Genomic DNA, 27927 nt, shown 5'->3' on the forward strand with positions numbered 1-27927 from the left:
GTTTGATGTTGATGAAGAGTTGAGGTCAAGGGGTTGGTCTCTAGAATTTAAGTCGTCCGTCCTCGGTGTCGAGAAGCGTAATTAACCGTTTCTGGGCTGCCGCTGTCTGGTCCCCCTAGAGATGGATCTCTCTCCTGTGGTGGGACTTCGTCATGGGTCAGAGTTCCCTACCTGAAGCGGTCTAGCAGCCCACATTCCGTTGAGGGGTATCACGTGTATCGTCACATGTCACACTCATGCTGACTAACCGGATCTTATCTTATCGTCCGTCCCGCTTTCGTTCTGATGTGTTAGTCGACGGCTCTGAATTCAAGTCAAGGTCCATTCATTTTCGAGCTTCGAGGTAAAATCTCGAGTCAATCATAGCGTTACTCGATTTCTATGGCATAATTGTTGTAGCATCATGAGGAATTCCTCCCAGCGGGTCACCCTCAATGTCGCCCGTCTTTTCCACACCTCAGTCGTCGGGCCACGGCTGAGACCTCAACGATCATTTCATATCACATCTCTGGCCAACTTTCCAAGAAAGCGAAGCTTCTTCACTTCGAATCCCTACTTCTCGCAAGCCGACGACGATCACCGCCCATCCTCCGAGGTTGCTAAAGAAGAGAAGGGTTCCTCCGCGGCAAAGAGGAAACCTACCCGATCAAACACGGCCAAGAATTCTCTGCGGCGCGTAGCCATTATAGCTCAACAGCCGAAACGGGGTTCAACAACGCCAGGAAGTTCAAGCGATGAACCCTCCAATGTGGTCAGCGCAACTTGCGTTGCAGAATCATTCAAGATGCCCATAGTTCTTGAGATTCTGTCGTCACATGGTTTTCACATAGACCCAGACGGCACGGGCTTCGATGCAAACGAAGTAGTTCATGCAAGAGGAGTTAATGGCGGGGATATTTTTGTCTTCCCCTCTGGTACAATTGTGACATGGTCACTACCACCAGATGTCGTTACTAGGCAGATTATGCGCGCTGCTGAAGAAGCTCATCCCATCAAGTGTCGGGAATTTGAAGACCTTGAGTTTACAACCGACACAAACCGAGAAGCAAGCGTGCTCAAGGGCGATGTTATTGTCCTTGGTACACGAAAGGAGCACAATGAGGCCGACAAGCTGGATACTACCCTAGCCAAGGTTGCTTTCTCCTCTGGCCTTGCCCGGAGTACAAAACTTGCTGTCCTTGAGACCGCATTGACGTCGTACTTTGAAAGCACACGCAACATCCCTGCTCTCCTCTCTCAAGGTGCCGGCATACCTTTAGGTCGTCGCTTTATCCTCCAGAAAACAGGCGAACTCCTCAGCCTTCGCGCCCGCCTTAACCACTATTCTGAGTTGACCGATTCTTTGCCTGATATTTTCTGGGACACTAGCTCCGATCTAGGTCTCGAAGGGTACTATGAGCAAGTCGGTCGTGCCCTGGACGTCAACGTACGTATCCGGGCTCTGAACCAGAAGATGGACTACGCCGCCGAAATTGCCAGTGTCCTGCGCGAAATGTCGAGCGAACAGCATGGCACGCGTCTGGAGTTGATCATCATTCTGCTTATTGCTGTTGAAGTCGTCTTTGAGTTACGTCGCATCGTCCTGGAGATGATGCAGGAGCGCGAGATGGCTGCTGATCTGCCAAAGCCTGCAACACCAGTGGTGTAGTTTGCTAGTCCATATAACGCATGGAATGCCTGGACGATGGTACGAAAGTGTATAAAACTGGTGTTTATAGATTAGGAAGATGAAAATTCGGACCCCCGACTGGGCTCAGATAGATACCCCTCAACTCTAGAATTGACGATCAATTCAATATGCATTTATGGCATAAACTGAGATGCTATTAAAAAACGATGTCTTGGAGTGTTTTAAAACAGGATTCCCGAGGACAAAAGAGATGATAACGATATTAGTGATGTTGCAGCACCTCTCTCCGACTCAAGAGATATTATCAATGGTAATAGTGTACCTTTTCTGTCATCTGCATACACGCGCCAGTATGGCGTCTTTGATTACACAACCAGGAGTTTCCTTTCCCCAGGTTACCCATTGGATGGAAAACACCAGATATTCTTCTTCTTCTTGCCGGTAGTAACAAAACAAGCTTCTCGTCCCTTTTGCCCTGGTTCTCAAAATACCAACTCCTCAAAAAAACGTACTGAGTAAACACAATTCGAGAATCCACCTCTAAACGCCCATGTGGTCCGCCTACTCGTCCTGTCCAAGTACTATTCGATTCTTCCCGAGTCATTCCGTTGTTCGTGTCCGTATTCAAAGACTCGTCATTTTGCTCATTGCGACGGCTTATGCTGCATACCCGGAATCGGTGGGACAGGAACAGGGGTCACCTTGTGCGGAGGTGGCGGTCCCGGTGTCCCGTTCATACTCGACCGTGAAGAATTAGGTGTCGGAGGTTTCTGCTGGGCGGCAATACTCGCCCGAGCCGCTGCGAGCCTGTTGGCATCCATGACACCCGCCTGGCCATTTCCTACTCCGTAACCGGGAGTGCCTGGTTGCGCAATCTTATCAGTGAACATAGCGGACCGTTCTTGGGCAGCAACGCGGGCTTTCGCTTGATCGAGAATCCGTTGTTGTTGAGCCTCAGGAATAACGGTGTGGTATCCTGTAAGACCAGGGTTCTGAGCAGGCGTTCCTTGTTGAGGGGGGTTGCTCGGGTACCTATTCATTTGATTTCCCGCAGCCTGGTTCGGCGTGCCATATCGTGGAGGCTGCTGCTGCTGTACAGTGTTGGGCGATGCACTCCAGGCCTGTCGATTAACAACAGGAGACATTGTGCGCTGTGGGATGGCTTGTCCATTCGTGTAGACTCCGAAATTGGGCTGTGCGGGTGTAGCGACTTGCTGTTGCGGATATCCTGGTTGGTAAGGATATCTCTGGCTGGGAGTTGCTGGCTGAGCCGGCATCTGTCCGAACTGAGGCCTCTGCTGAGAAGCATACTGAGGCATATTCTGGTGACCATAGGGTGTTTGAGCCTTCGCAACTTGTGTTGCATACTGCGCGGGGTAACCGTTGGGTCGGGAATATTGAGTAGGTTGAGGTCGGGCTTGAGTAGGCATAGGTCGTGGTTGGGGTTGAGGTTGGAAGCTGGGTGTAGGTCCTGGTCGATAGTATTGCTGCTGCGACATTGAAGGGGCTCGCTGAGGAGTTGCATACTGGTTCTGGGGTGTGTGATGCCCATAAGAAACACCCGATATACTAGGTGTGCGTTGTGGGGGTGGTCGAGCACTAACCTGAGCGGCTTGTTGCTGAGCTCTCAAACGAGCCTGAACACCCGCTTCATCCTCTTCCATAACCCCCTTGTAACCATCAGTTTGAACCTGAACCTTGGTGCTGATGAGAAGATCCTCCAGTTGATCTCCGTTCAGCTTAGCTACCGCATATGGCGGCAACGTCTTGATGATCAATGCAAGTTGAGCCTTCAGCATCTGGTACGTAGCTTGCTCGCCCTCAGAGGGGGTGGGACCAGGAGTAGCCAGCATATCGCCAGTGACTGGGTCGCTCGACGACCGGTTTTGCGAATTGGGTAAGTTGAGATTTCGAATGCGCTGGTAAGAAGAAAGTGTTTCGATCAGGTCGCTGACTTCTTCCAAAATCTCATCGACCTCCTTTTCCTCGCTCGTTCGCTTGGTGCCTAGAGCTTCTTCGAGTGATGGGTCAACGACGGATTCATCCCAGTTATCAATCGCTTCCTGGATGGCCTTCTCATCAATTTCCATTGCATTGTCATCATCATTCGTCTCCTCGTTATTACCGTCGCCGTAATATTCAACTTCTATCATGTTCTGGAAGTTCTTGTGTCCCGATCGCTGCCACCACATTCGGCCTGCAACACTGGATGGTACCACCGCTCCAGAATCGTCCTTACAAGGCGCAAAGCTGGAAAATGCGCCTCGAAAGAGTGATTCCATCTCAGAAAGTTCGAGTTCAGTAGTTGAAGGTCGCTTTCCAGCCAGACTTTGCGCACGTTCTCGCTGTTTGTTCATGGTTTGCGATGAAGGGGTCGCATTGCTGTAGTCGAGGTAGCATCCTGCAGACAACTTGGTTGTGAAGTAACTAGAGTTTCGAAGCTTGCAGTTATCAGTCAGTTCTGGGCGGTAGAAGTCTAGTGTATTGCCCTTGGCTTGTGTCTTGGGCTGCTTGGGCGGTTGAAGGGGTGGTAGAGATCGAGGTGACGAGAACAAGTCTCCCAGAGTTTGAGCTCGCTCGTGAGGCGTTGTAGGCATGACATGGGTTAGTGATAGACCTGGGGGCAGAGCCAGATCACGCAAACCGGCCTCGGCGGAAGCTGGGAGACTGGAAAATAGCCTCTTCTCTTGTGGTGCATACCCGACAAGAGACAGTACCAATGCTCCCTTTTGAGGAGACGGAGGTAGCTTAGACTCGACAGGAAGGGGGTCGGCATTGACCTTGGGATACGCTTTTTCCCGTCGAAGAAGTTCCATGGCCCTGTCTTTGAACTCTGTGATTTGCATTCTCAATGTGTCATCGGCCGACCCATCTTTGTTATTGGATGGTTGTGTCTTGATCTCTTTGAAAGCGATATGGATTGCGGACACCAGGTCGTCAGCGACTTGGTCAAGATTCTCATACGCATTCGCAATAGCCTTGTCGGAAATAGTGGATGGATCGGTCGATTTCTGACGCTTTGCTCGGTGGTCGTCTTCGTCATCATCATCATCAGAAGACTCGGGCAGAGGGCGCTTGAGGATGGAGGGAGCGACGTCGTAGCTATGGGAATTGAGTTAGTGCATGGAACAGCCAAGTCCTTCGCGACCAAGTTGCGATATGAAAGGAGAAAATGTTGTAACTAAAAGAAAGAAAAGGCAGGCGTACCTGCTGAGAACCTCGACGAAAGATCTTATCAAATCGCGTTGGTCCTTTTTGGGCTCTCCGTTGGTAATGGCAGGTTTTTGTTCATCGGAAGTCATGTCCTCATCGCGATCATCCTCTTCATCGACATCGCGTTTTCGCTTTCCTGGGGCGACGGATTGCGCTTTATCAAGGGTAGGCGATTCTGGGGTGCCGTTGGCTTGGATAGCCGCAGGCTGAGCTGTGGTGGGTGTGGTCATGATGGCTTCAAAGAGAAGACCGTCGTTCTTTTTTTTTCGTCGTCGTCGGGGCCGCGCCTCGTCGCGATACGCGGTAGTGTCAAGTATAGCGATCGTGGCAGCGACAGTGGCAGTGGGTAATAAAACGATAGTGGTTAGCAGCAGCAAATGGTAGCGGTAGTGGATGGCAGAAACTGGTACAGATCCAGGTCAGGTCCAGTCCAGTCGCAATTCAGTCCAGTCCAGTTCAGGTCCCAGTCGCTGGTGCAACTCAAGGTAAATAATAGACTTGGTCGAGGCAGCGCAAACGAGTCTCCCTCATTGAGATAACCACGACACAATCGTGCAATCGCTGCAAAAGAGAGTATTCGACTCGAAAATTACGCGACAAACACGTCTCAGAGCAATATCTCGAGTCAAAAACCGGGGGGGGACGAAACGATTTTGCTCTGCTTTGCTTGCTTCGCCTTGCACTGGGTCTGGGTCTGGGCAGTCCTGGGGGGCGGGAAGAATATGTCTCCTCGATCGCCAATTACCCTTCTTGTCGCTGACCCACGCTGGACCCACTTTGGTATCCCTTTTGTGAAGAGAAGAGAGAGAGCCTACGGGGTCATGCACGTGACTAGCTCATTGCAACGGTTTATTGTACCTCCTTACACTGTAAACAGGAGCCATCTCATGGACTCGAATTGGATAACAAGATGGCCTCATTTCCTGCTTCACACTACTTTTGTCGTCATCAAAAGAATCATAATCATAGGAATCTCAGTAAACAGTAAAACTGCACAATACCCATTGTGACTCCTATGCGAAGGAATCCTGTGGTACCCGAGCCATCAGAACACTCGGGACGTGGCTGCAGGTCTAGCGTAATCATGATCATGATAGTCATTAGCGCTAGCACGTCAGCTACAATATGATCCCATCATAAACATATCAATCAGGCACTTTGTTACAGGCAGAAAGTTGATAAAGTTCATATTACAGAGCACGTTAAGTATGAGAAGCTGCCTACTTAATACTGCTTACTCAATGCTGCGTACTCGAAGTCTGTCGTACAGTTCAAACTAATCCCATACCAGTGTCCAAAACCATGTCCATGCTGCGTGTTCCCATGCGCTATCGAATAATTCATGCATAAATGTTCATATCTTACTTGGCACGAGCCAGAGCAACAGCGTTCTTGCCAAGGTCGTAAACAGAGTAGTATCGTCGGAGGAAAGCATCGCCGAGAATAACGAGGGGCCCCACGGGCTCGGGGAAGTCCATTCCCTGGAAAGTAGAGATGCAGCTGCCCTGGACCTCAAGGATGTAGTCGGTGGCGGGAAGGCTGTAGTTGGAACCGGCAAGGGTGAATGTGATGTCGGGGAGAGAAGAACGCTTCTCACAGTCAATAGTGTACTGACCGTTGTAGCCCTTCTTAGCACCAATCTCCTTGTTCAGAAGCTCAGCAAGGGAGCTGGGGAGGACGTTCAGGGAAGTACCGGTGTCAAGGATGGCACCAGTGTTCTCCTGCTCAGCAACCTCATCACCGAAGGCAATGGCATCGAGGTCAACCTCCCAGTAAGCCTTGCGGCGGAGAGGAATGTACTCAAGATCGCCGGTGTACTTGGACTTGTCAACACCGCCGAACATGGCCTCGCTCTCGCCCTCCTGGCCGTCAAGGTAGAAGGCGAAGACAGGCTCGTCAAGGAGCTTCTGGTTGACCATTTGGTAGAAGGGAGGGACCATGCCATTCACGGCAATGCGGTCGTATCCGAGGCCGAGAATACCGTCGAAGCGACCGAAAGCGAAGGCCAGACCGGGCTCCTTGGTAGCCTCAGCGAAGTCTTGATCCTTGATCTCGATATCACCGATCGAGACGACATCATTCGATACGAAACCAGACAAGCTGCCAGAGCCGTAGTGGATCTCGAATTCGCTACCATTGCTCTTGTAAGTTGACGAGGCGGATGAGTCGTACTTGGAGTGGAGGTAGCAAGCGATGCTGCCACACTGCTGGGAAGGAACCCAGAGGTTGGAGCTACCGGTGTCGAGGACAACCTTGAAGCTCTGGGGAGGTGTACCGATGGTAATCTCGGAGAAGTCTGGACAAAGTCAGTTCGGAATGAAGTCTATTGAGTTCAATGACACTTACACTGGGCGTTCATGAAGTTGGATACAGGGACGGGGTGGCCACCCTCAACACTGGGAACGTTGGTAGCGAAAGCGTAATCAGCGGCGTTCTTGGGGCGAGAAGCACCCATGTACTTCTGGCCAAGGCTCTGGAGGTGGTCCTCAACAGAGTTCATAGCCTGTGTCTCGTGTTAGATATCGTCAAAGGAGCGCGCAAGCAACATGGGGATCAATCGTACCAGCTGGTCAGCAAGAGGAACCTTGTTGAGCTTCATCTTGTGAACGCCAGCCTGGGCAGAGCCCAGAAGCGCGGCAGCGGTAAGAAGAGCGCTCTTCATGATGGGCAATCGGATCGAGAATGCGACCGAGATGTGTGTTGATAAAGATGCTCGACAAAAGGATTGCGAGCTGTGGTGTTGATGGGGAGTGAAGATGCAAGATGCAAGATGGAGTTGGGGAGAGATAAGAGAAGATGGTTGGTTAAGAAGTGAGAAAGCGGAGGAGAGTGACAGTGACGGAGCTCAGGTCTATCTGAGCTGGGGGAAGCTTATTGCGCATTGCGCGTGCTTGCGGCCTGTTTCGGCCGCACCTACCTGGATTCGTCAGTAACGCCTCACGCCTCCCGGGCCATTGAAGCGTTTCCCCCTGCTAATGGATGACCTTGTGACTTGTCAAGCAATGACGCACCAGTTGTGCCTTCCCCGTCTCCACCTACACCTGCCCTGCCTAGCAACCAGCACTCAGCACTGGGAGAAGGAGGAGCTTTTCCGCCTTAGGCATCATGCGTCTTTATCGGCATGCATTGCACAAGCGCTGTCTCATCTTATCAAGCCGCGTATCAGGAACAGGAATAAGCAGCAATCAGCCTGTTACTACTCTCTTGCCAGGGTTTGCTTCGTTGATACTATGCGTTGTCATGGCAGCTCTGAGATATCTGTGACCGATTCTTCCTCTCTGTCTGTACTGTACGGATACGATACCCCTGTATAAGTCTCACGCGTGTGTTGTTGATAGCATACCATAGCTCGCTCGGACTAACACTAACCTAACATCTGGGGTTAACCAATGGTCTAACTTGACGCGGATCTTCAATCGCGCCCTTGTTCCTGACCGTTTGTTTTATGGGGACATATGATCAACATCAGGAACATGACTGTCACGAATGTTTATGAGATATCAACAATGGAGTGAAAGGCGAAATCTAAGTAAACTATTACAAATTATCTTCAAGTTAATCTATTACATATAGGTACATATATATATATATCAGTTCCACATCTTGCGGCGACAATGTCACCGTTGTGCAATCTAGGTATCCATCATAAACCATCTTATCATAACATCGTTAGTAACATCGGGTGAAAACAATCAACGCCCACGCATCTCCTTCTTGGAGCGCTCCATCGCTTCGGCAAAAGTCTGCCTTACATCATCCAATTCAGCATAATGCTTAATAAGAGCTTCCAATCTCTCACATCTGGAACCCGTTACTTCGTCTGATAGCTTGCACCATCCAGAATGAAGCGCAACGAAGAGAAATGCTAGACTGCCACGGTACACTTGGTCATCGCGGATCCATGAGCGCAGAGCGCCCCTGCTAAGATTCACTCTGCAGCCGCGGTCTCTCAAGAGAAGGACGAGTAGACTCTTGAATCCGTTCTGTCCTGCTTTGAGGAACGCCTCGATGGCGTCTTGGCCGATATTCAAAGAGCCCTTTAGATATCTCTGCATCACGGGAAGGAGTCTATCGCCATGTCGCACATTGAGAGTCGTGTTTATGAGCATGTCCTGCGTGATCTTGAAGTCATCTTCGGCTCTCTCCACCAACTGTGGAAACTCTTTCGCCGAACAAACACCTGCTGCAGCGTCAAGGAGTCCTTGCGTCACCCGAATGCTCTCGTCTTTATGCTCAAAAATCACTTGCAGACCAGGATATCCAAGCTCCCACAAGACCTCGATGGCAATTTCTTCATCAATATCAACATCGTCGGCACGGTTCTTGAGAAGCATTTCGAGGACTTCGGGGGCCCAGTCATCTGAGTCTTTCTCCGGTGAGGCAATTGCGGCCAACACAACTTCTTTGGTGAACAAGACTTGAGATCTTGGCATCTCGAGGAAGATGGCCATGAAGTCTGGTCGGCAGCGGGTATTGGCCAGTGCGAGAATCATGAGTTCTTCGTCAACGAAGCCTTCGTTCGCGCGGTGTTTGAGAAGGATTCTAAGCATCGCTGGTCCCCGGCGATTCTCGATGGCTCGCTCAGCCACGGCTGTAGTGATCTGAATTCGTCCTCCGTGTTGGGTCAGAAGGTAGTCCATAATCGTTGGGTGACAGGCACTGGCAATGTTGCCCATCATCCATTCATCGAGTTCGATATCGTTGCCGTGCAGCTTTAGTAACAATGCAATTACATCAAGTCCATGTCGTTCGTTCCTTGTGGCTCCGATCATTGCAGCGTCGCTCCATCTGAACTCCGGGTGTCTGAAAATGAGTTTCATCATCTCAGCACTGGCACACTCGGCCACGGCGCAAGAAAGATCCTGGTCGCGCGAGATTTCGTCTTGTCGCAGTGTCATGATTGTTTGAAGCATTCCGGCGCATCCCCATCGTGCGGCAGCCTGTATGGTGTATGGTGTCAAAGATTCGCCCTTCTTTAGGAGAAATGCCAGCATTTCGACTCTTCCGGTCAGTATCGCACTGACAAATGGCGATTTGATTCGGGCGTGGTGCTTCTCGCGGTCTTCGTCTGTGTTTCCAAACCCCAGATGCTCAACGCTGTCTCTTTTCTGGTTCAACGATGGGCCATGAGTGGGATACTCAGAGCCGTTGGGCAGTCCCTTGAGACATTTGATGGCATCCTCGGCAGATCGGAGCTTACAGATGCTCTCGCTGGCGTAACGCACCCAGTGGTAGTTATACTCGGATTTTGCTTGGAAGACGCGCTTCAATTGGGTGGTGCTTGTGCCTGACCAGCCTCGCTTGCTTGCGATATGCCGAACTCGCTGGTTGATAAAGACCTCCACATCGTGCTTTGACTGGGAGAATGAATCGAGATCTCGGTGAACAAACTCGCCCAAATACTCGTAGATCTTTGAACTCGGTCGACTTGTGATGAGAAGGCAGAGGTTTGAAGCTGACTTCTCGCCATGAAAAGTCTGTTCGATGAGCTCCAGAAGGATTGTTCGAGAATTTGCGTCACACTCATCTAGTCCATCAATGACACAGAAGATACGACGGTCGGATCTGAAAGCGACCTCCACCAACAAGTTCCAGAGCGCTTGGGGCTTCTCGAATACTCGAGCACCACGGTAGGCGTGTCGTCTGCGGATTCTGTCACTGAGAAGATGGGGGTGGTTTTGAAAGATCTGCGAGAGTAACCCTCGGAGGATTCCCTGGGCGCTGTTTCTCAGCACGTCTTTTGAGCCGCAGAAAAAGTATGCGCAAGTGTTGGCGGGATGTGTAGCAAAGTCATTGGTAAGCTTTTCCGCGAGATAGACGGCCATGGTTGATTTCCCTCGTCCGTGATTACCAGAAAGCCACAAAACATGCTGATTCTCTGTCTCGGGTCTCAGCCAGTTCTTAACTTCCTGCACACCCATGATCCATTCGCAGGTCTTGGGCGCTCGAGGCCCTTGCTGCGTTCTGAGAGCATCCTTTGCTATTGAAGGATCCGACCAGATAAGATCACGATAGAAGGCTTCAATCTGCTTCTTCTTGTCCACATCGCCTAAAGCAGTCAGTATTTATGAAACCGAGGGCCTACAAGGTTTGGCGTTTTACTTAAAATATGACTCGATTCATAGCGCTTATGAGCGACTGTGCTGGTGCTCGGCCAAGGATAGTGACCTAGGAAACTATCTGGCGACGATAGAGGTGATTCATCTGAAAGGCGCGACCGTGATGACCGCGGCGAGTCGTTTTTTACACTCGAGAAACCCATTTTCGAGGTGAAAGATGAACGAATGTTGAGATCAAGCTGAGGATCGCAATCTGACTTGACTTACAACAGTCGGTGTACAGCAAGTTACCAGAAACTGACTAGAAACTGAACCAGAAAGTGGCTGGCGTGATGCATGCGTCGACTTTGAAGAGGGGTGGTGCCTTTAACCGTCTGTTTATTAGGACAAGCGAAGAGTGAGTCTCATGACGGTCAAGATTAAATAAGAAGTATATGTATGGATACTGCAACAGTAAAATAGAAGAGAGGAATGAGAGTAAGAAAAGACTTTACGCGCTTTGAGACAGTCGCGTCGTATTCGAGATGGTCTTTTAATGAGAGAGATACAGGTGAATAAGGATATATCACGAGTGGGGTATTGAAATTAAATTAAACTGCTGGCTAATTAATATCAGGTTTCGTCCTTCCCCTCGTTGAGTGACCTCAAAAGGGGGTAATTTAGGAGGTTGGTATCTACGCCAATGCCAAGGATGGATGCACTGAGAGATCCTTTTTCAAGGCTATAGACTAAATTTGACCCATTTGTTTTTTGGTTTTGGTTTTGTAAATTAAAGCTGGCAATGACGTTAACTTAAGCTTATCACCAACACCCATGATAAGAAACTCTCGTCTCGATGGTAACAAGTAGTCTAATAAAAAGACATGTTGCTTTTTATTCTTCAACTGTCGACTTGTTATAACTCTCAAGCCTACCTAGGTAGTCCAATGCTACCTAGTCATAACCCCAGCCTCCACTGCCAATTTCGTGCCCATGGACCTTATGCAAGTCATTAATGGCCCCTGTCCATCCTTTCTCAGAGAAACACATTCCATTCGCTGGCAGCTGGCCAACCCTAGATTCTGTTTAAGCGCTGCATTGTGAGATGCAAAGGATTGAGATTGAGATTGATATTGTGATTGAGACTATCACATTTGCATGACTTGTCCTTGTTGATCAGAGGTCAGTCAAGCTTATATCATCTCGTTTGTATTGTCGCAGTCTGTCAATCGAGCGAGATATGACATGAATGACTCCGATATCTCGAGACTTTCTCTTGCTTCAGTAATGATGGCCGTGTGGGTTTTGTCGAATTGTTCGCCCAGATATTTGCATTCGGGATATTTCGCGGCTCCATTTTCCTCCAGGACATAGAGGTGAGGATCCTGTTCGAGGCTGTTGGAGGATGGTGGTTTGCTGAGGAGGCTTTTCGCCCGCTGGTATCAATGCCTTTGTCTTGAACTCGTCCATCTTTGTTGATACTTGTCAGTGGTTGACTGAGGGATGGTTTATGGATCGAAAATGAGTCTACTATCACTCCTTTTATAGTCATGACTTTTTTAACTTCATCAACAGACTTTATGCGCTCTACCAAGCTTAACAAGATACCGTTTGTCACATCGTAACTGTAAAGACCTGAACTTTCTATCAAACTTGCGCTTCATACGATAGTTCGAATGCGGCGTCAACCATGCTCCTACGATATCATCCCTATTCCTACGGAATTGCTGTAAGGAAATAGCAAGGTAGTGAACAACTACACGTCGGAATTTACGCTGTCTCTAGGGTATTAATAATGAACACAGCATATCTGTAGACTTGTAATGTTAGAGGTTCCCTCACTCAGTACACCTTAACAGTGAATGAATATAATTTGTATGTTCAAAAGTAAAACAATATAAGGAAATAGGTTAACAGGTGACACAGTAAGTCATCGGATGATGAGCCTTCGCCTAACCTTGATATTTTTGAGGTTAACAACTGACGACCTTTTCGTTCAGTTACTTCAGCTCTTACCGACATAAATGTGAGGTAGTTTTTCAGTACCTAGACAGGAAACACGACCTATTCTAACTTTGGTGGCCGGGGCAGAAGTTCAATAGACTTTGTCGCTCAGAGTCGGGGTTATATGAATGCAGCATTGGGAGAAGTATCGTCGTCAAACTTGAGGAATCCAAAGCATGAGGGCTATGATCTCAGAGATATATGACATTTCGATAATTGAAGAATTTGCTCCCCGAGAATACCTGCCTATATCTGGCATTCGTAGTTCAATCACCGTTTCCATCTACAGGCCCAAACCTCCACCGGTATGCCACCTCAACTGCGACAGGGATGAACAAGATAATGAAAACAATTTGCCCAGAGCCTCATTCGTTCCCACCATATTCCTGTCCCATGTTCTCAGACATTTCCTCTTGAACCTTCCTCAACATGAAGATAACCCATAGCAGCGGTACTGACTGGCCGATGGCTGCAAAAGAGAGCCACCGCGGCGACGACTGGCCTGTCTCTGAACCACCTATTGACACGATTTCTCCAAGAAACTTTGACTTCTGATTCTTGACCACGCTTTGCTTTCCCGCCATCGTCGTAGTGTGTGCTAGGAAGACTAGCGAGGAGCCAAACCAAGAACAGGTATGTGGCTATAGAAGCCGTTAATTCCAACTCGTTCAAGGACTGGTATGTCATCGTGACCCCCCGATGTCTGTACTCTTGAGGGAAGCACATATCCTCAATAGCACTCCAGTCGATAGGCGATACCTCTGACCCCTCGCCATTCCCGATGGGACTCGCGTCAAAAGCATGTATGCACCTCGAAAAGAACGGGTAGAAGAGCAGGGCCATTGTCGTACTAAGTAAAAGCAACCTGGCATTGTGGTTTAAGATATTTCCCGAGCAGGTTTTGGCCAGTGGTTCCAGGAGAGCCTATGAATGCTGTGAAGCCGCTCTTTGCAGTATGGTACCAACGACCAGGCATGCCCTTCTGCTTGAGGACAATGACTGCCAGAGAAAGAGAAATGCTGAGGGAAATCTCAAGAAAATAACCGACAGCAACCTGTTATGACAAATCAGCATTATCACACTTCAGAATGGTGTCGTGACAAACTCCAATGCCAGATATGTCAGGGTTGCCCATGCCGTATATGACATTGCATATCTCGCTCTAGCAAATCTGCAGCTTATTCTTCTCGAACTAAGTCTCATAATCGAGAAGGCGGATATAGCTAATGAAACCACCCAATTCTATCCATTGCGAGCAGTCAATTTTGAGGTTCGGCATGCTGAGATGTGTTCAATAGGAAGGACAGAACCAGGGACAGCCTTCTTGATGGAGCCATTTCTCGGGAAGACAACCTCGTAAATGGGACTCTGCCTGATTTTGTCTTATCACATTCATAGAAGATGCCCGATATTTCTCAGCTGGGATGGCTGCGCAGATGCGGCTGAAGGAGGCTTGCATGTATCCAACAACAAGAAGATCCAATCATGGGGGTGAAAGGATGCCAGGTCTTACAAGACATTTCGCATTTGCATGACTGGCTTCAAACTCAATCTGTAAGCTCTTCTCTCCTCAATGCTCTCATCTGATCAGGTTGGGGACCGCAGTTCCAGCGTATCTAGATTGATTCGACAATGAACCATCTCTCAAGATGGCATAAGAGCATTGCCGTCTTGTTTTCAGCCTCAGTCTTGTTGAGCTGGTCAACTCGCAGACCAGTACTACAGAGTCCGCGTCTGTTTGTGGATACATAAACGGTGGTAGGTTACACAGTATTCCAACCATATGTGCCAGCTGATGACGAGCATTACCAGACGCTGATCTTGCAATTAACTGTCCATCCGGAGCATGTGGCTTTCTACGCATACCGGGCCACAGCAATAGATATGTCGGATGTTGCGGGGGCATGAACTGTGCCATACCGACTACATGTATCTAGTCAGGCCAAGCATCCAACAGCTACACTATAGAGTGGTGAGCAAAACCTGCGCTCCATGAAGACTGATGTTAAGACCGAGAACAGCACCGACGGCTCCCTCTCAGCATGTGCAACTTACACATGGTTTGGACTCGTAGCAGAAGGGTACTTTTGCGCGCCCCAAGCACTATTGTTATAACTGTAGTTACAGAAACAACCTCTGAGGCAGCGGAACTCCAGACAATCACAGTAATCTCCCAGAGCCGATCGATACTGATGGTGAGCCATCACTTGATGGCTTCCTTATACACTTGCACTAACGTAACAACAGATTTGAGCTGGCGACAGAGAGTCGGCGCAGGTGTTGGCCCAGGAGTCACTGGAGGGTTGCTCTTTATGTTTTTCGCGTAAGTGAAAGAGGTCTCCAAGATGCATCGACATCCAATATGAAACCGATTCCCTGACTGTGACGTGTAATCTTTGGGTGTTGTAGATGGCCAAGACGAAAAACCAATTCAACCAAGGAACAGTATGTACCTGAGAGGATATCACGCAAAGGTACGCCGACACTTGCTCTTCAAACAGATGCCTCAAGTCCAGAACCTCTTTGACACTCGTCTCTTTGTTGCAGTCGCAACGCAAAAATCATATTTGTTTGTCCGACAGGTTGACAAGGCAGAGTCCATGAGGGATAACGACGAAAGATTGATCACCAGGGAGGGTAGTCATTGTATTCAGTTAGCCTTTTTTGTATGATCTCGATGTATGTACCTACTGTACGAATGCCCATCCGTAGGTACTAGCAGCTAGCAGGGCAGTGAGACACAAAAGGCAGGCAATGTCAATGTCAATGTTTCTGGTTCCTGAACTGGTATGACGGTCCTGTTTTCAAATTCTCCAGCACCTGCTGCCACCAGTCAAGAATGCAGGGAGGGTGTTATTGGTGGCAAAGTCCACAGAGACGATCAGTTGATGGATGGATGATCTGGCAAAATTTGAACGGAAAATCAGGGCTCGCGAAACTCTAGACCTTGATAATGACCGCACTAGTGATGCAAAGCAACGACAAGAACAAGAACAAGAACAATTAAATCTATCTGGTTATTAAAATTCGGACAAAAGAACGACACTGAGTGAATTCAAGGGAGGTAGGTATCCGTAAAAGTGGCTGCTAATGCGTGTTGATCTTTTAAGATTGAATCTTCCAAAAATAGCCTGAACAACTGATCAATCAATCTCACAGATGTCGAGTCGAGAGACAGAGTAAGGAAGGGTTCAAAATAGACTGATAAGAGTGATGAACGAACGGCCCGCATGCCAGAGGACGGCCACCATACGCGGAAGCCTGTGCAAGGCAGGGGAGCCAAGTTTTATTTTACCCACCGTAGGTACCGTCCGTAGGATATGGAGTTGTACATACTGTACAATACAAGACAAGACAAATCAAGATGCGGATGAAAGTGGATTAATTTATGCCAAGGACATGGCACAACTGTATCCTCAATGCTGGCTGAGCTAGGGATCATCCATGTCTTGCTTGGTGTCTGTCTGTCTGTATCCGTACTGCTCTCTTCAGAGTTAGATGCATACATACAATTATCTTTCCAGATCAGAATTCCGAGATAATTAGCCTTGGGACGGAAGAAGAAGAAGAAGAAGTTGATTGTTGCAACTCAGTTCCGTATGTGTTTCATAAACTCAAACTTGTCGTTCTGCTAAGCAAGTAAGCGTGAGACGAGAAACCGTCCGATGAGGCACAGCAACGGTCTTGGCGGATGGCTCGGGACAAAAGCCAGAGACCAATATCCTATCCTATCCAATCAATCCAATCGGGCAGTTTGTACGGAGTAGATAGTAGAGTTTGATATGATCAAGACAAGGCCGTTGTGGAAATACATAGAAGTCGGGCGATGGACTACTGACAGCCTGCAATATATCAATCAATGCAGCGACTTGGCGAGGCATCTCGGCAACTTCAAGACGAGACAAGACAAGACAAGACAAGACAAGGCGAGGGTTGAATGGATTCAACTTGGTCCGATTGTCCCGGCGGCCTGGAACGGGAGTCGGGAGAGGATGCAAATTCTACAGTACATATTACATACAGTTCCCGTTGCATTGCTACCTTCCAAGATGAATGAATGAATACCCACAGGTCCCTTGATCAATTCCAATCTCCACGGGGTTTTAACTTGGCATCCATCTTTTATAATTAGCGGTCATAGTAAGGGGATGAGCATAATAATTAGGGACAGGCCCTATTAGCACATAGATGAGCGGATGCCCTGGGCTTGTTTGAAGCTTGATTGGCGAATCACCCTGCTGCTGTCGTATTCCCTATTGTATTGTACTTGTACTGTACTTTGTTGTTTTATTTTCTCATTCTCTCCGTACAGTATGTGCAAGAAGCCCAGAGCCATCGAGGCCGATACTAGGTAGCAAGCAATCTTGATCACCTGCATTGGCGTATAGCTAAGGTGAGGTAAGTACAGATACAGTACGTCTTGAGTCGCAAATTGCCTCGCGGCCTTTTTATGAAGGAGGTTAACATGACCCACAGATGACATTCAAACAAGAACAAATCAAGCAATTGCTTTGCAGGTGTCGACAAAAGGGGTAAGTCCCGCAACTAATGTAGGAACCCAACCATCGAGACCAACCACACCTGGGAGAGCAGACTTGGTGATAACCTTAACTTGTAGTACTGTACTGTACTGTACTATATCGAGTATGCACAAAGCAAGGAATCATGTAGCCACCATTAGAGCCAAGCCCACAGTAAGTTTTATGCACCTGGCTAGCGGATCGATTGAGCAAATGGGGCAGATTCGAGAATCGTACTGACCCTCAGATAAGTGCGTGATCGACAGAATTGTGGTCGATTTCCCTTGAAGGCTTCTCTATAACAAGATCGGGTTCTTCTCATGTCCTTAATCTCAACTACGTGTTCAGCGCTCATGGTGCCTCTTCATTGGGTCTTGCTACTGTACTGTAGTGGAATGTCAGGTAACTAACTGTTCGTATTTCCCACTTGCAAAGTTTCTTGAATTATTATTGAAACGCCTGTGCCAAGAAACGGTGCCTTTTGGGGGAGTTTTCGTTTCAACCTTCTGGCCATGCCATACTTCCAAGTCTGTAAAGAGATCGATGCTTTTTTCTTCTTCTTCTTTTCTTCTTTTCATAGCGATGATCATGTAGATGCGCTGTTGACTCCTTTGCTGAATACTGGAAGCGCTCGCTGTGTTCAAGTCATCCATCCAACAGACCAGCCACTTTTTCAGGACTAGATACCGAGACGTTGGTTAGTACCTACTGATTCTGGCATTAGCGCGATCGAAACAACGCAGCTTTGATAACTCTCTTCGACTGTGGTCTTGCAACCAAAGGCTGTAGAGTAGAAAGAACTACGTATCTCCCTCTGTAACCCGCAAGGGCCTCAAAGACTGCATGTCAAAGTCGATGTTATTGTAAACGCTTTCACAAAGACTAGGCATCTTACACGTCAAACGTGGTAGAATAGAATGGTTGACATTGCATTTTCCATACAAGTGAAGCCCACAAGACACGTGGGTCGAGAGGAACATCATGTATATGCATAGCTGACGTGCGCCTGATTATTGGCACTCTATGGAATTTGCACAAGAGTATGTGTGTTGCATAAGGTCTACAGGGTTATGAAAGTCTTGAGAACAGTGGGTTGAACTGCGGCGCATCACTACGGGGGTGCATTGACAGGCAAATGAACTCGGGGGTGTCCACCTTGTCTGGATGGTGAGAGACAAGCTTCGGTAGTAATAGTTGAATCGGAAGAATCATATTTGAAATACCCGATCATCGACCCGAGTTTCCGGGCTTGTATCCGTACTGTAGAGGCAATCGAGGCCGTTTCCAAGACGTTGACAAAGCCATGAAGTAATTAACACTCTTGCAAGCAGATTCGATGCTGTACTGTATCAACCAACAGTCGGATAAATGGTGGTGTGCTGACAAAGTGTGGCCGCCTAGATCTGCGGTATAAAGTCCTTGTTGGGATGATGGAGGGCACGGTACGTATCCTATTTTTGCTGTTCCTGAATATCATTCACAATCTTGTCATGAACCATATGCAAGCCTGACACCAATTCTGATAAGTACTAGTAGATAAGCATGCAATGCAAGCAAAGTCCAGTGTGCAAGACGGCATCAATGGCAACAAAGCCACTCCTGTCTATATAGTCAGGCAGAGACCATCGAGTACGACGGTTCCCGAGCGGACCAAGACCGGCGTGTCGAGCACTTTGAAGATCCAACGCTTAACGTAGATCGCGTGTCCCACTGGTACTGGTACTGGCACTGACCGGCAGCACATTCCAAATTTCCATCTCCAGGTATTGGATGAGGTGAAGTGGCTTGCCCACAGGCGGGTTCAGCGGTCGTAGCGGTCGCAGCGCCTCCAGCGGTCCCCAGCAGATGGCGTGGCAGCGTGTAAGGTCGTAAAGGGGGGGGTGGTCGAGGCTCAGGGGGTACGGATATATTTTGATGAAATCCAGGGGATGGTTGGAGGCGGTCGGAATATTTCAGCACAAAGACAAAGAGTGTAGTGAAAGGCTCGGAAATGACAGCCTATGTAGGTAAACTTGCTTCTTTCCCAGGCCTGTAGAATAATTGCGCATCCGCCTTCGAGTCTCGTGAGAAGGCAGCAACTTCACGATGCACTGAGCCTTTCATTAGCCTTGATGGATAACGCCCGGCGCTGTCACCGCCAGCCACAAGCTGAAGATGGTGTTTCTCTCTGTCTCGCAGCAGTTTTGTGTGCGTTTGTGCTCGTGCTTGTGCCCGTTCAGTGGTTGGGAACCTAAAGCAAAGATGTTTCCGTGATTGACGGCGTGGTTTCGTGTTTGTGCCCATGGCCTACCACTGGCAGGCACGGCCGCCTGCGATTCTCTAGTGGAGAGCATACGAGCGGCTAAGTTGGGTTGCTTGCAGTTGTGCATATAGTTATTCGATATTTGTGCAACTTTATTAAGGTGCACAAGAGATGCACCGTTGGTGTCGGTACTAACGCATACTGCCAATGAAAATGTCAGGTTTTGACTTCGTGCTCGGAAGAAGCAGTGCTCAGGTGCACCAATTGGCGCGTGTTTGGGCGCTCTAGAAGGACGTTAGCGGGTTGGCCGTCTACGAAAAAGCTTATGCTATGCGTGATTTTGTGCAAAAGAAGAATCTGACCTCCTTAGTATCCGCCAGCTCCTCAAGATGATCCCAAAATGGAGACCAGATCCTTGCTGGATCCCTGACGGTGGCTCCACAGTCTGGCTAATGCCCCTGCACCCCCTGTTCCTTTGTCTCGCCGTTTCTTTGCATTCACTGGCTGCTACTCTGAGGCCCCATGTCTGGCTTGGCTCTCCCCTTCACTTGCACGTCTGGTCCCTTTCCTTTTCCCGTTCTCTCTGACTCGCTTCGCCTCGCTTCTGCTACCTTTCTCTCCTTCCATCCCCCATCTCACTCCCATCTCCTCTTTCAACAAAACAAGCCACTACCTCCGGCCGTTCGTTCGTTCCAGTCCCTCCTTCACTCCCCACACTTTCAAAGCGTTTGTTCTTTCTTCATCTCTGTCTGAAGCGTATCGTGGTCAGTATCACGATCGTTGGTCCTTTTTTTCGTATCGTCAAGTCTCTTTTCTTATTCTCGGCATCTTGATCTTCTTTGTTCAACTGCCTCAACTCGACCGTCTTACGATCGATAACATCGACCCACCGCCGTCTACTCTTACGACTCGACGGCACTGCTGGACCAAGCCATCGAAGATCATCGCTGTCTTCATCGTACCTCCAGAAGGGGCTCACACTCGACTGACGACAACGACAAGCACGACTTGACAACATACTGGCCGACGAACTCCTTTCGATAAGTACGGAATAGCGCGTGGCAACCTTCCGACTTGAGGTTCGACTCGCTTCGATTGCAGTTGATCTGACTCGAAGTCCGTGTCGACTCAGCATACTATAATCACACTACTTGACTATCGCTGAACCATCGACTTACGACAACCCTCATCATGAAGAACTCAACATTTCTGTCGATGGCCGTTGCGGCTGTCAGCTTTCTTGGTGTCAACGGCCAGGTCAGCGGCAAGATCAAGGGTGAGCAATGGCCTATCGCCAACCCTGTGTTGAACGAGATGAAAGGCCAAGGGTGTTGGAAATCAAATGGCAACATGACACAAGTTTATTCGGGAACCGAGACGACATCTGGTGACTGCTGGTCTCGATGCAAAAAGAAGTATGCCGTATTCGCCCTACAGTCCTCTAAATGCTTCTGTGGTCAACTTTATCCTCCAGAAGATGATCTGGTTGATGATAAGAAGTGCAATTGGGAATGTCCAGGTTATGCTTGGGAGGCATGCGGTGCATTGAAGACTTACTACTCCGTTTTCAACACCGGTCTTGACTTGGCACCCGACAACTATGTGGAAGAGAAGTCAACAACAAGCGCTGCTCCCTCTTCCACAACCGCCGCCGAGAGCACTGCCGCCAGCGACGACTCCGCTACTTCAACTGAAACCGACGGCGCAGCCGCGACCACAGAACCGGCCTCAGATGACAAGAAAGATGGCCCCAACGTGGCCGCTATTGCCGCCGGTGTTGTAGTGGGAGTTGTGGTGATTGCTGCCATCGGTGGCGGTGCTATTTTCTTTGTTCGCCGCCGACGAAATGCAGAAATTGAAGAGGAGCACCGACGAAACGCCGCTGTGAATGCCTTTATCAACGGGTCCAAGCCCCCTGGCAGCAGTGGCAGTATCTCCATGACTGATTCTCGTCTTGACCCTGTTATGGCTCATCGACGGCTCAGCGATGGCAGCATTGCTGATAACCAAGATTACTCCCGAAGAATTCTACGGGTAAGCTAATTGATACTAGTGGATTCCTGACAATTGCTAATATGCCTTCAGGTCACCAACGCATAATCGAGTCTCCAGTCTCGGCTCTTTGAAGTCAAATACTTCTCATCCATTTCTCACTCGGCATTTACGGCGTTTTCGGGATGACAGCTCATGTCTGTTTGCCAATCGATCACTCTCGACGACGTGGCGGCGTTTGATTCTTTTCGGGCGTAGGACTAGACATTTTTCTACTATTTGCGTCTGCAGAAATTACGACTGGATTTGATCAACCATGCTATATGGCACGCCGGCTATCCCTACGCCATCCGTTCATTACCTCCTTACTTTTTAGCAATAAGCCTTGATCGAAGCGACCGGAGAAGATGGGAATAATGCCACCAGTGCCCTTCTAGAAGTCATCTTCCATCCAATCCGCCCTAGGACGGATGTCGTCTTCGCACAAGGGCGATTCAGCGGCAATCATACCCGTGTGTAATTGGCACGTCTGTTTTCTTTTCTTCATGACTGGGAGTCACGTATCTCCTGTGTACAAATTCTCACTCCTGCGTGGGGGTGAAAACAAATCTAAAAAATAGGGGACGATAGGTCCTCTTGGGATTTCTCGGTAGGGTGGCAGGGAGTGAGGTGTCACAGATGCAATGGGACGTGGGGAGAACGTCAGCCCCATCGAGATATCACGAATCGGGTGGGTTGACTGGTAGTACGGGATGTTGTCTCGTCGCTTTATTTATTTTTCCAACTTGATCGTTATCTTTACCTACCATGGACCGATGATCGTGTATGTAGGATTGTGCATAGTCATATACCACCACTTAAGGCTTGAGACGCTGGTCCGCTTCGGTTGCTTATCTGATTACATTGACGTTTTTGAATAACATATACCAGTGACGATTAAATTGCAGCCCCTTGGTTCCTGGCTATAATAATTACTTGGTAGTTCAGTCATATTATATGGCATTGAATCCGTACAGGGTGAGTTTTTTATTGTGACCAATGTGGTAACCAATTGACCATCCTCATGGCTCAGCCAACCGTCGGGCCTCAGAAGCCGCCAAATTAATTGAAATGAACTCGGATCATTTATTCAATGCATACATTATACTTTTAACTCCAACAAAGCGAAGGCACCTTGACTGAATTCGAGATACAGCATGGTACTGGTTCTCACTCATCCAAGGCGAGAGTTCAGGGTAGGTAACCAACAGCAGCATCACGTGATTATGTCATAGCTCTGGAGCTTGGCGCGATGCTTGTCGCGTTGGAAAAGTTCCCAGCTCAGCATTGATCATACCAAAACCCAAGCAAAGAAAACTAGCAAAATCAGAGGAACACCACGATCTCCCACCGCCACTGAAATACTCCGGGCTATCTGTTCACTCATAGGAACACTGCTACTGTCTTCAAAAGGGCTTAATTGCCCGACCTTGATCTCAACATGAGCTCCATCCCAGCACCTCGAATCCGTCGCACGGCGCAAAACACACAGTTCACGTAAGTTCCGCCCCCCAATGTCCAGTCCCCTATCCCAAATAGCATCTCACTGTATCAGATACAATATCTCGCGACGCGTGAACGATGTCCAGACCTACCCCGTATATTCTCCCCAAGGTGCTACAATCCTCCTGTACGGCCATGAAAATGGCGTAACTGTCGCATGGCGAGGAGGTAAGCGATTCAAGACTGCCAAGAAGGCGACCCAACCCGAAAAGCAAAATGGAAGTGCGGAGGATTCTGTCATGATCATCGACTCGGATGACGACGAACCACCAGCAAAGTCAAAGCCTTCGTCTCACTATGAGGATAAACCCCAGTTTGAGGACGAGGTCGAGGACAGCCCATACCCCGAAATAGTACAGACTCTCGATCTTGCGCTTGGAACTGCGGTCCTGAAAGTTGCGGTTATGCCCATGACCCCAACACCTGCAGAAGACGCTGCCTGGGGAGGAGCGAAGGTACTTACCGATAAGATGGTCTTCGCTGTCTCATGTGCCACGAACGATGTCTATGTCATTACGCTCCCTCTGACCCCCCCTTCACCAGAGAGCAAGGCGAGACCTGAGCTCAGGAACGATCTTCTAGCAGGAACGGCTGGTTCTGGGGCTTGGGGTGAGTCGCTCATCTTGCTCGGCGGCCAGAACAAACACAGCGAGGGCATTGCCATCAACTTGATCATGCCAACAGCGACTGAGCGACCTGGTACGAAGTCGAGGGCTGTTGTGGCCTCGCATTCACGTGAGGCTTCTGGTGTACTTCGGTTATGGGATGTCCCTCTAGATATCGGTGACAAACCCTCCAAAGCTGTTGAGCCATTCCAGACCGAGTATCTACCCAACCCCCTTGCAAGCATATCTTTTAACTCCACGCATACGACACAGCTGCTTGCTGTCTCAGCACTACAGGGCGTCCGTATTTACGATTTTGCACGACCTTCCTTCACCGACACGGATGCCACCGGACCTTTTCCTGTCCAGGGCTCATGGCTACTCTCAATGTACCAGCCTTTTGCTCGCCCTTTATCGACAAGGAAGCCGATCATCGACGCTGTTTGGATAGCACATGGGCGTGCGATACTAGTGCTCCTAGCTGACGGCATGTGGGGTATCTGGGACGTCGATGGTGTCGGTCCTTCCGGACCAGGCGCTGTCCTCTCAAGCAAACTCCAAACTGGAGTCAAGGGAGCCGCTTTGACAACATTCAGCGCTTCCGGATATATAGAGGGGACAAGCTCACTGAGAAGTATTACGACACAGAATAGGGAGCATACTACTGGAGAGTTTGCGCCCATGACTCCTCACACTCGACGACAAGCTACCGCCTCACTAAGCTCTGCCATCACCCTTGACCGCTTGGCTACCATCCGAGGAGGCATCAACGTGCTGTCTTTGCCGAGCAGTGGAAGTGCCATTCAAGACGAAACAGTCGTTCTCTGGGTGGGTGGACTGGAACACGTTTGTGTTATCCCCGGAATAACACGATTCTGGGATTCCCAGCTGCGACAGGCTGCCGGTACTGGCGGCGACATCTTCAGTGGTGCCCAGCCGGTGAAGATGATCAAACTTCTAGATCTGGCCACTGGGCTACTGGGTGAGAGATGTTGTGGAGCTGGGCTGTTGATAGACCCAGACCACAACATTACCGCTCAGGACAGCAGTATACCAGCGGATGTTATTGTGTACGGCGAGACCAGGATCGTCGTTGTCCGGGAAGGAGAGGACGGACCAGGCAAGATTGTCGGTGCCGTGGCCAACGCAAGAAGGCGTAACTTATTCTCGAAGGGGGATAAGTCCGATGCCATCATTGTGCACGGCAAGCAAACAAGCCTAGCCAAGAATTCGTTCAATCTGAGTACTGTGAAGCCAGGTACATTGCGACTTCGAGGCAATCATGACTTTGGACAAGAATTCGATTCTAATCTGCCATCGTCACGACCAACGGTTGGCTTCGACTTCATGGACACACTAAACGCGGCAGCGGATGTCGGAGTCGACGATGATGAAAGAAACGTGGAAGTTGAGATGCTGGATATTATGGAGATTGACAAAACACTTGAGAGCATGGACAATGGCCGAAGACGGATATGAGTCTGTTGGGCGCATACCGCGGATTGTGGAACTGACTAAAGCGAGTAGATGTCGAGAACGAGATAATGAACAGTGCTGGGGACGAAACGTACGATACCCCTACGACACAAGCAGCCCGTATGCATGACCACTGCTGTATCGCGTGAAATATGGCTCCTTTATTATACGACTTCTTTATCATCAATGTGACATGTTCCGCACGGCAAGGTGGAGCGCAAGGAGAGACCCATCCTTGACTGCTCTGTATTCCGAGCGGTATATCAATGAAAGCACTTGGTTGCTTGTTCGACGCCTCAGAGGTTGGTTGGGGAGAGGTTTTGGTGTCTCGAGCACCCTCCTGGCTCTTGTATGTCCTGTTATCTACTAGCTGATGGATTCACTGGACTTTTTGAGGTTTACTTCAAGAATGATGGAGAACTAGTTGGCTGGCGGGGGACGCTGTAACCTGAGCTAGGAGCTTGAACGTCGATACATTGTGTTGGCCCTCGATATTTAGTAGTATCGTGATATGTATGTGATTCCTTGTACTTGGATAACCATGCGCTGGCAATAGTATATACCACATGAGTAGTGTGAGTTGGTCTCCATATTTGAATAGATTTAATCACAACTATGTTTACTGTCGTGTCAGTCCATTGTGATGGTAATGTCTACACTTTTGCATACCTACCAACCTAGAGGTAGGTGGGTAAATCTGATGGAAACGCAGTTCTAGGCAGGCGCGGTGGGGTCAATTAAGATCCCTGCGGTTTCCGGCGCGACAGGCGCGTCATGACGTCCCACACGCGTTAAGTCCCTTCTTCTTTCTCGTTTGCGCATCTGTTTCTTTTCCCCCAATGATCAACTACCCTTCTTCTTTTCTTCCTTGTCACTAATACCTTGCTATTATCTCTCCGTTTTCGTCTCCCCGATCAAACAACAGTAAAACACAAGGAGACCAGCCACGACCATGGGTATTAAACAACTCTTCCAGATCATCAAGGAGGAAGCTCCAGATGCGATCAAGGAGGGTGAGATCAAGAATCAGTTCGGCCGTAAGGTCGCCATTGTCAGTTCAAAGTCGAGCCAGGAACAGCCTGTTGAACAAAAATTAACAATTAATTAGGATGCGTCAATGAGTATTTACAGTTTTCTCATCGCCGTACGATCCGAAGGTCAGCAGCTTATGAATGAAAGCGGAGAGACAACATCGCATCTAATGGGGATGTTTTACCGTACTCTACGTATGGTTGACAACGGCATAAAGCCTCTCTATGTCTTTGATGGTGCGCCTCCGAAGCTCAAGTCAGGAGAACTGGCCAAGCGTTTCCAGCGCAAACAAGAGGCTACTGAAGGCCTTGAGGAGGCCAAGGAGACGGGTACAGCAGAGGACATTGAAAAGTTCTCGCGACGAACCGTTCGTGTCACCCGTGAGCATAATGCGGATTGCCAGCGTCTGCTGAAGCTCATGGGTATTCCCTATATCATTGCGCCTACGGAGGCTGAGGCCCAGTGTGCCGTCCTGGCTCAGGCTGGCAAGGTGTATGCGGCTGCTAGTGAGGATATGGATACCCTCTGCTTTAACACCCCCATTCTGCTACGCCACCTTACATTCAGCGAACAGAGGAAGGAACCTATTCAGGAGATTCGATTAGAGAAGGTCCTTGAAGGCTTGAACATGGAAAGAAAGCAGGTATGTTGATCCCGTCACTCTGGATGATTTCCCCGGTCTAACACTCAGATCTAGTTTGTCGATCTTTGCATTTTGCTCGGTTGTGATTATCTCGACCCAATCCCCAAGGTCGGACCCAGTACGGCTCTCAAGATGATCCGCGACCATGGCTCGCTAGAGAAGGTTGTTGAGGCGATCGAGAAGGACTCTAAGAAGAAGTATGTCATCCCCGAAGATTGGCCCTACAAGGACGCACGAGACCTTTTTTTCGAGCCGGATGTGCGCCAGGCCGATCATCCTGATTGTGACTTCAAGTGGGAGAAGCCCGACATGGAAGGTCTTGTCCAATTTCTGGTCACCGAAAAGGGTTTCTCGGAGGACCGTGTTCGCAGCGGAGGAGCCCGCTTGGAGAAGAACCTAAAGAGTTCTCAGCAAGCCCGCCTCGAGGGTTTCTTCAAACCGGTTCCCAAGACGGATGAGGAGAAGGCAGCACACAAGCGAAAATTGGAGGAGAAGAACGAAGAGAAGAGAAAGAAGGCCAAGCAGGAGAAGAAGGACAAGGCGGCCTCCAAGACGAAGCCTCGAGGTACCAAGTAGATGGTTTTTTCGGCGTTTTGAGCAAGTAACGAGATGTAAAGTACTGAAAGCAAGTATGGAAAAAGCTGGGCTACATAGCGGTGCCGGCTGGCGTATTGGAGTTATCGGCGTGGTACATAGATTACCACTTGGAAGCCTATCTGGTGGCCGTCAATAGGTCTGCTATGGATTTTAGAGATACGGGCTGTGTCAAACGGGGAAAACACAAGCAAGTGACAATTGACTGAACTAGTTGACTTTGGTGAATATGATATTTGTGGATTTGGTGATAGTACTACCGCTTGAAATGAAACAAGCACGGATATCTCAGCATATACCATTTAAAGCTGACAATAGCAATAGTTCACCCAAGAATGCTTCTTCTCTAGCACCACTGTAGCTGCGGTCATGACCATGTACCCCGTGTTTGAGTTG

At 49.1% G+C, this 27927-nt stretch overlaps 9 protein-coding genes across 9 annotated transcripts; 5 read left to right on the forward strand and 4 right to left on the reverse strand.

Moving 5' to 3' along the window:
- Window positions 1-308: 308 nt before the first annotated feature.
- On the forward strand, window positions 309-1791 carry B0J16DRAFT_158504 (uncharacterized protein). Its single transcript, XM_046122167.1, has one exon. The coding sequence runs from the start codon at window positions 404-406 to the stop codon at window positions 1646-1648; it is 1245 nt and encodes a 414-aa protein (XP_045981403.1). The 5' UTR covers window positions 309-403; the 3' UTR covers window positions 1649-1791.
- Window positions 1792-5073, reverse strand: B0J16DRAFT_401222 (uncharacterized protein; the record flags this gene model as incomplete). The annotated part of the gene is made up of 2 exons (XM_046132564.1): window positions 1792-4732; window positions 4838-5073. 2 exons carry the CDS (start codon window positions 5071-5073, stop codon window positions 2275-2277), a joined length of 2694 nt encoding a protein of 897 aa, XP_045981404.1. The 3' UTR covers window positions 1792-2274.
- Window positions 5074-5970: 897 nt separating this feature from the next.
- B0J16DRAFT_307162 (aspartic peptidase domain-containing protein) lies at window positions 5971-7659 on the reverse strand. Its single transcript, XM_046124816.1, has 3 exons — window positions 7407-7659; window positions 7190-7346; window positions 5971-7139 (listed from the first exon to the last, which is right to left on the reverse strand). Exons 1-3 carry the CDS (start codon window positions 7503-7505, stop codon window positions 6205-6207), a joined length of 1191 nt encoding a protein of 396 aa, XP_045981405.1. The 5' UTR covers window positions 7506-7659; the 3' UTR covers window positions 5971-6204.
- Window positions 7660-8389: 730 nt separating this feature from the next.
- B0J16DRAFT_289446 (uncharacterized protein) lies at window positions 8390-11398 on the reverse strand. The gene is made up of 2 exons (XM_046124212.1): window positions 10946-11398; window positions 8390-10892 (listed from the first exon to the last, which is right to left on the reverse strand). Exons 1-2 carry the CDS (start codon window positions 11103-11105, stop codon window positions 8536-8538), a joined length of 2517 nt encoding a protein of 838 aa, XP_045981406.1. The 5' UTR covers window positions 11106-11398; the 3' UTR covers window positions 8390-8535.
- Window positions 11399-13093: 1695 nt separating this feature from the next.
- B0J16DRAFT_158549 (uncharacterized protein) lies at window positions 13094-14121 on the reverse strand. The gene is made up of 2 exons (XM_046122168.1): window positions 13991-14121; window positions 13094-13939 (listed from the first exon to the last, which is right to left on the reverse strand). Exon 2 carries the CDS (start codon window positions 13726-13728, stop codon window positions 13285-13287), a length of 444 nt encoding a protein of 147 aa, XP_045981407.1. The 5' UTR covers window positions 13729-13939; window positions 13991-14121; the 3' UTR covers window positions 13094-13284.
- A 756-nt stretch (window positions 14122-14877) lies between these two features.
- B0J16DRAFT_321733 (uncharacterized protein) lies at window positions 14878-15785 on the forward strand (the record flags this gene model as incomplete). The annotated part of the gene is made up of 5 exons (XM_046125649.1): window positions 14878-14966; window positions 15031-15080; window positions 15133-15208; window positions 15295-15359; window positions 15724-15785. 5 exons carry the CDS (start codon window positions 14878-14880, stop codon window positions 15783-15785), a joined length of 342 nt encoding a protein of 113 aa, XP_045981408.1.
- Window positions 15786-20838: 5053 nt separating this feature from the next.
- Window positions 20839-21747, forward strand: B0J16DRAFT_386048 (uncharacterized protein; the record flags this gene model as incomplete). Its single annotated transcript, XM_046131551.1, has 2 exons — window positions 20839-21681; window positions 21733-21747. The coding sequence occupies 2 exons, from the start codon at window positions 20839-20841 to the stop codon at window positions 21745-21747; spliced, it is 858 nt and encodes a 285-aa protein (XP_045981409.1).
- Window positions 21748-22960: 1213 nt separating this feature from the next.
- B0J16DRAFT_158606 (uncharacterized protein) lies at window positions 22961-25360 on the forward strand. The gene is made up of 2 exons (XM_046122169.1): window positions 22961-23175; window positions 23234-25360. The coding sequence occupies exons 1-2, from the start codon at window positions 23120-23122 to the stop codon at window positions 25263-25265; spliced, it is 2088 nt and encodes a 695-aa protein (XP_045981410.1). The 5' UTR covers window positions 22961-23119; the 3' UTR covers window positions 25266-25360.
- A 687-nt stretch (window positions 25361-26047) lies between these two features.
- On the forward strand, window positions 26048-27757 carry B0J16DRAFT_307170 (PIN domain-like protein). The gene is made up of 3 exons (XM_046124817.1): window positions 26048-26313; window positions 26371-26937; window positions 26992-27757. Exons 1-3 carry the CDS (start codon window positions 26215-26217, stop codon window positions 27511-27513), a joined length of 1188 nt encoding a protein of 395 aa, XP_045981411.1. The 5' UTR covers window positions 26048-26214; the 3' UTR covers window positions 27514-27757.
- Window positions 27758-27927: the final 170 nt, after the last annotated feature.

Source organism: Fusarium flagelliforme (genome assembly GCF_020744385.1).
Source record: "Fusarium flagelliforme strain FIESC 12 MPI-CAGE-AA-0113 chromosome Unknown B0J16scaffold_5, whole genome shotgun sequence".
In the NCBI taxonomy this organism is placed as follows: domain Eukaryota; kingdom Fungi; phylum Ascomycota; class Sordariomycetes; order Hypocreales; family Nectriaceae; genus Fusarium; species Fusarium flagelliforme.

What these genes read in the sequence shown, in the direction of transcription:
- B0J16DRAFT_158504 (XM_046122167.1), top strand. Translation starts at nt 404, where the DNA reads ATGAGGAATTCCTCCCAGCGGGTCACCCTCAATGTCGCCCGTCTTTTC.
- B0J16DRAFT_307162 (XM_046124816.1), bottom strand. Translation starts at nt 7,505, where the DNA reads ATGAAGAGCGCTCTTCTTACCGCTGCCGCGCTTCTGGGCTCTGCCCAG. An exon ending in TTCCTCTTGCTGACCAGCTG is followed by an intron (nt 7,347 to 7,406) that starts GTACGATTGATC and finishes CACGAGACACAG; the next exon opens with GCTATGAACTCTGTTGAGGA. An exon ending in CAACTTCATGAACGCCCAGT is followed by an intron (nt 7,140 to 7,189) that starts GTAAGTGTCATT and finishes GACTTTGTCCAG; the next exon opens with ACTTCTCCGAGATTACCATC.
- B0J16DRAFT_289446 (XM_046124212.1), bottom strand. Translation starts at nt 11,105, where the DNA reads ATGGGTTTCTCGAGTGTAAAAAACGACTCGCCGCGGTCATCACGGTCG. An exon ending in TGAATCGAGTCATATTTTAA is followed by an intron (nt 10,893 to 10,945) that starts GTAAAACGCCAA and finishes TGACTGCTTTAG; the next exon opens with GCGATGTGGACAAGAAGAAG.
- B0J16DRAFT_158549 (XM_046122168.1), bottom strand. Translation starts at nt 13,728, where the DNA reads ATGGCCCTGCTCTTCTACCCGTTCTTTTCGAGGTGCATACATGCTTTT.
- B0J16DRAFT_158606 (XM_046122169.1), top strand. Translation starts at nt 23,120, where the DNA reads ATGAGCTCCATCCCAGCACCTCGAATCCGTCGCACGGCGCAAAACACA. An exon ending in GCGCAAAACACACAGTTCAC is followed by an intron (nt 23,176 to 23,233) that starts GTAAGTTCCGCC and finishes TCACTGTATCAG; the next exon opens with ATACAATATCTCGCGACGCG.
- B0J16DRAFT_307170 (XM_046124817.1), top strand. Translation starts at nt 26,215, where the DNA reads ATGGGTATTAAACAACTCTTCCAGATCATCAAGGAGGAAGCTCCAGAT. An exon ending in TCGGCCGTAAGGTCGCCATT is followed by an intron (nt 26,314 to 26,370) that starts GTCAGTTCAAAG and finishes ACAATTAATTAG; the next exon opens with GATGCGTCAATGAGTATTTA. An exon ending in TGAACATGGAAAGAAAGCAG is followed by an intron (nt 26,938 to 26,991) that starts GTATGTTGATCC and finishes ACTCAGATCTAG; the next exon opens with TTTGTCGATCTTTGCATTTT.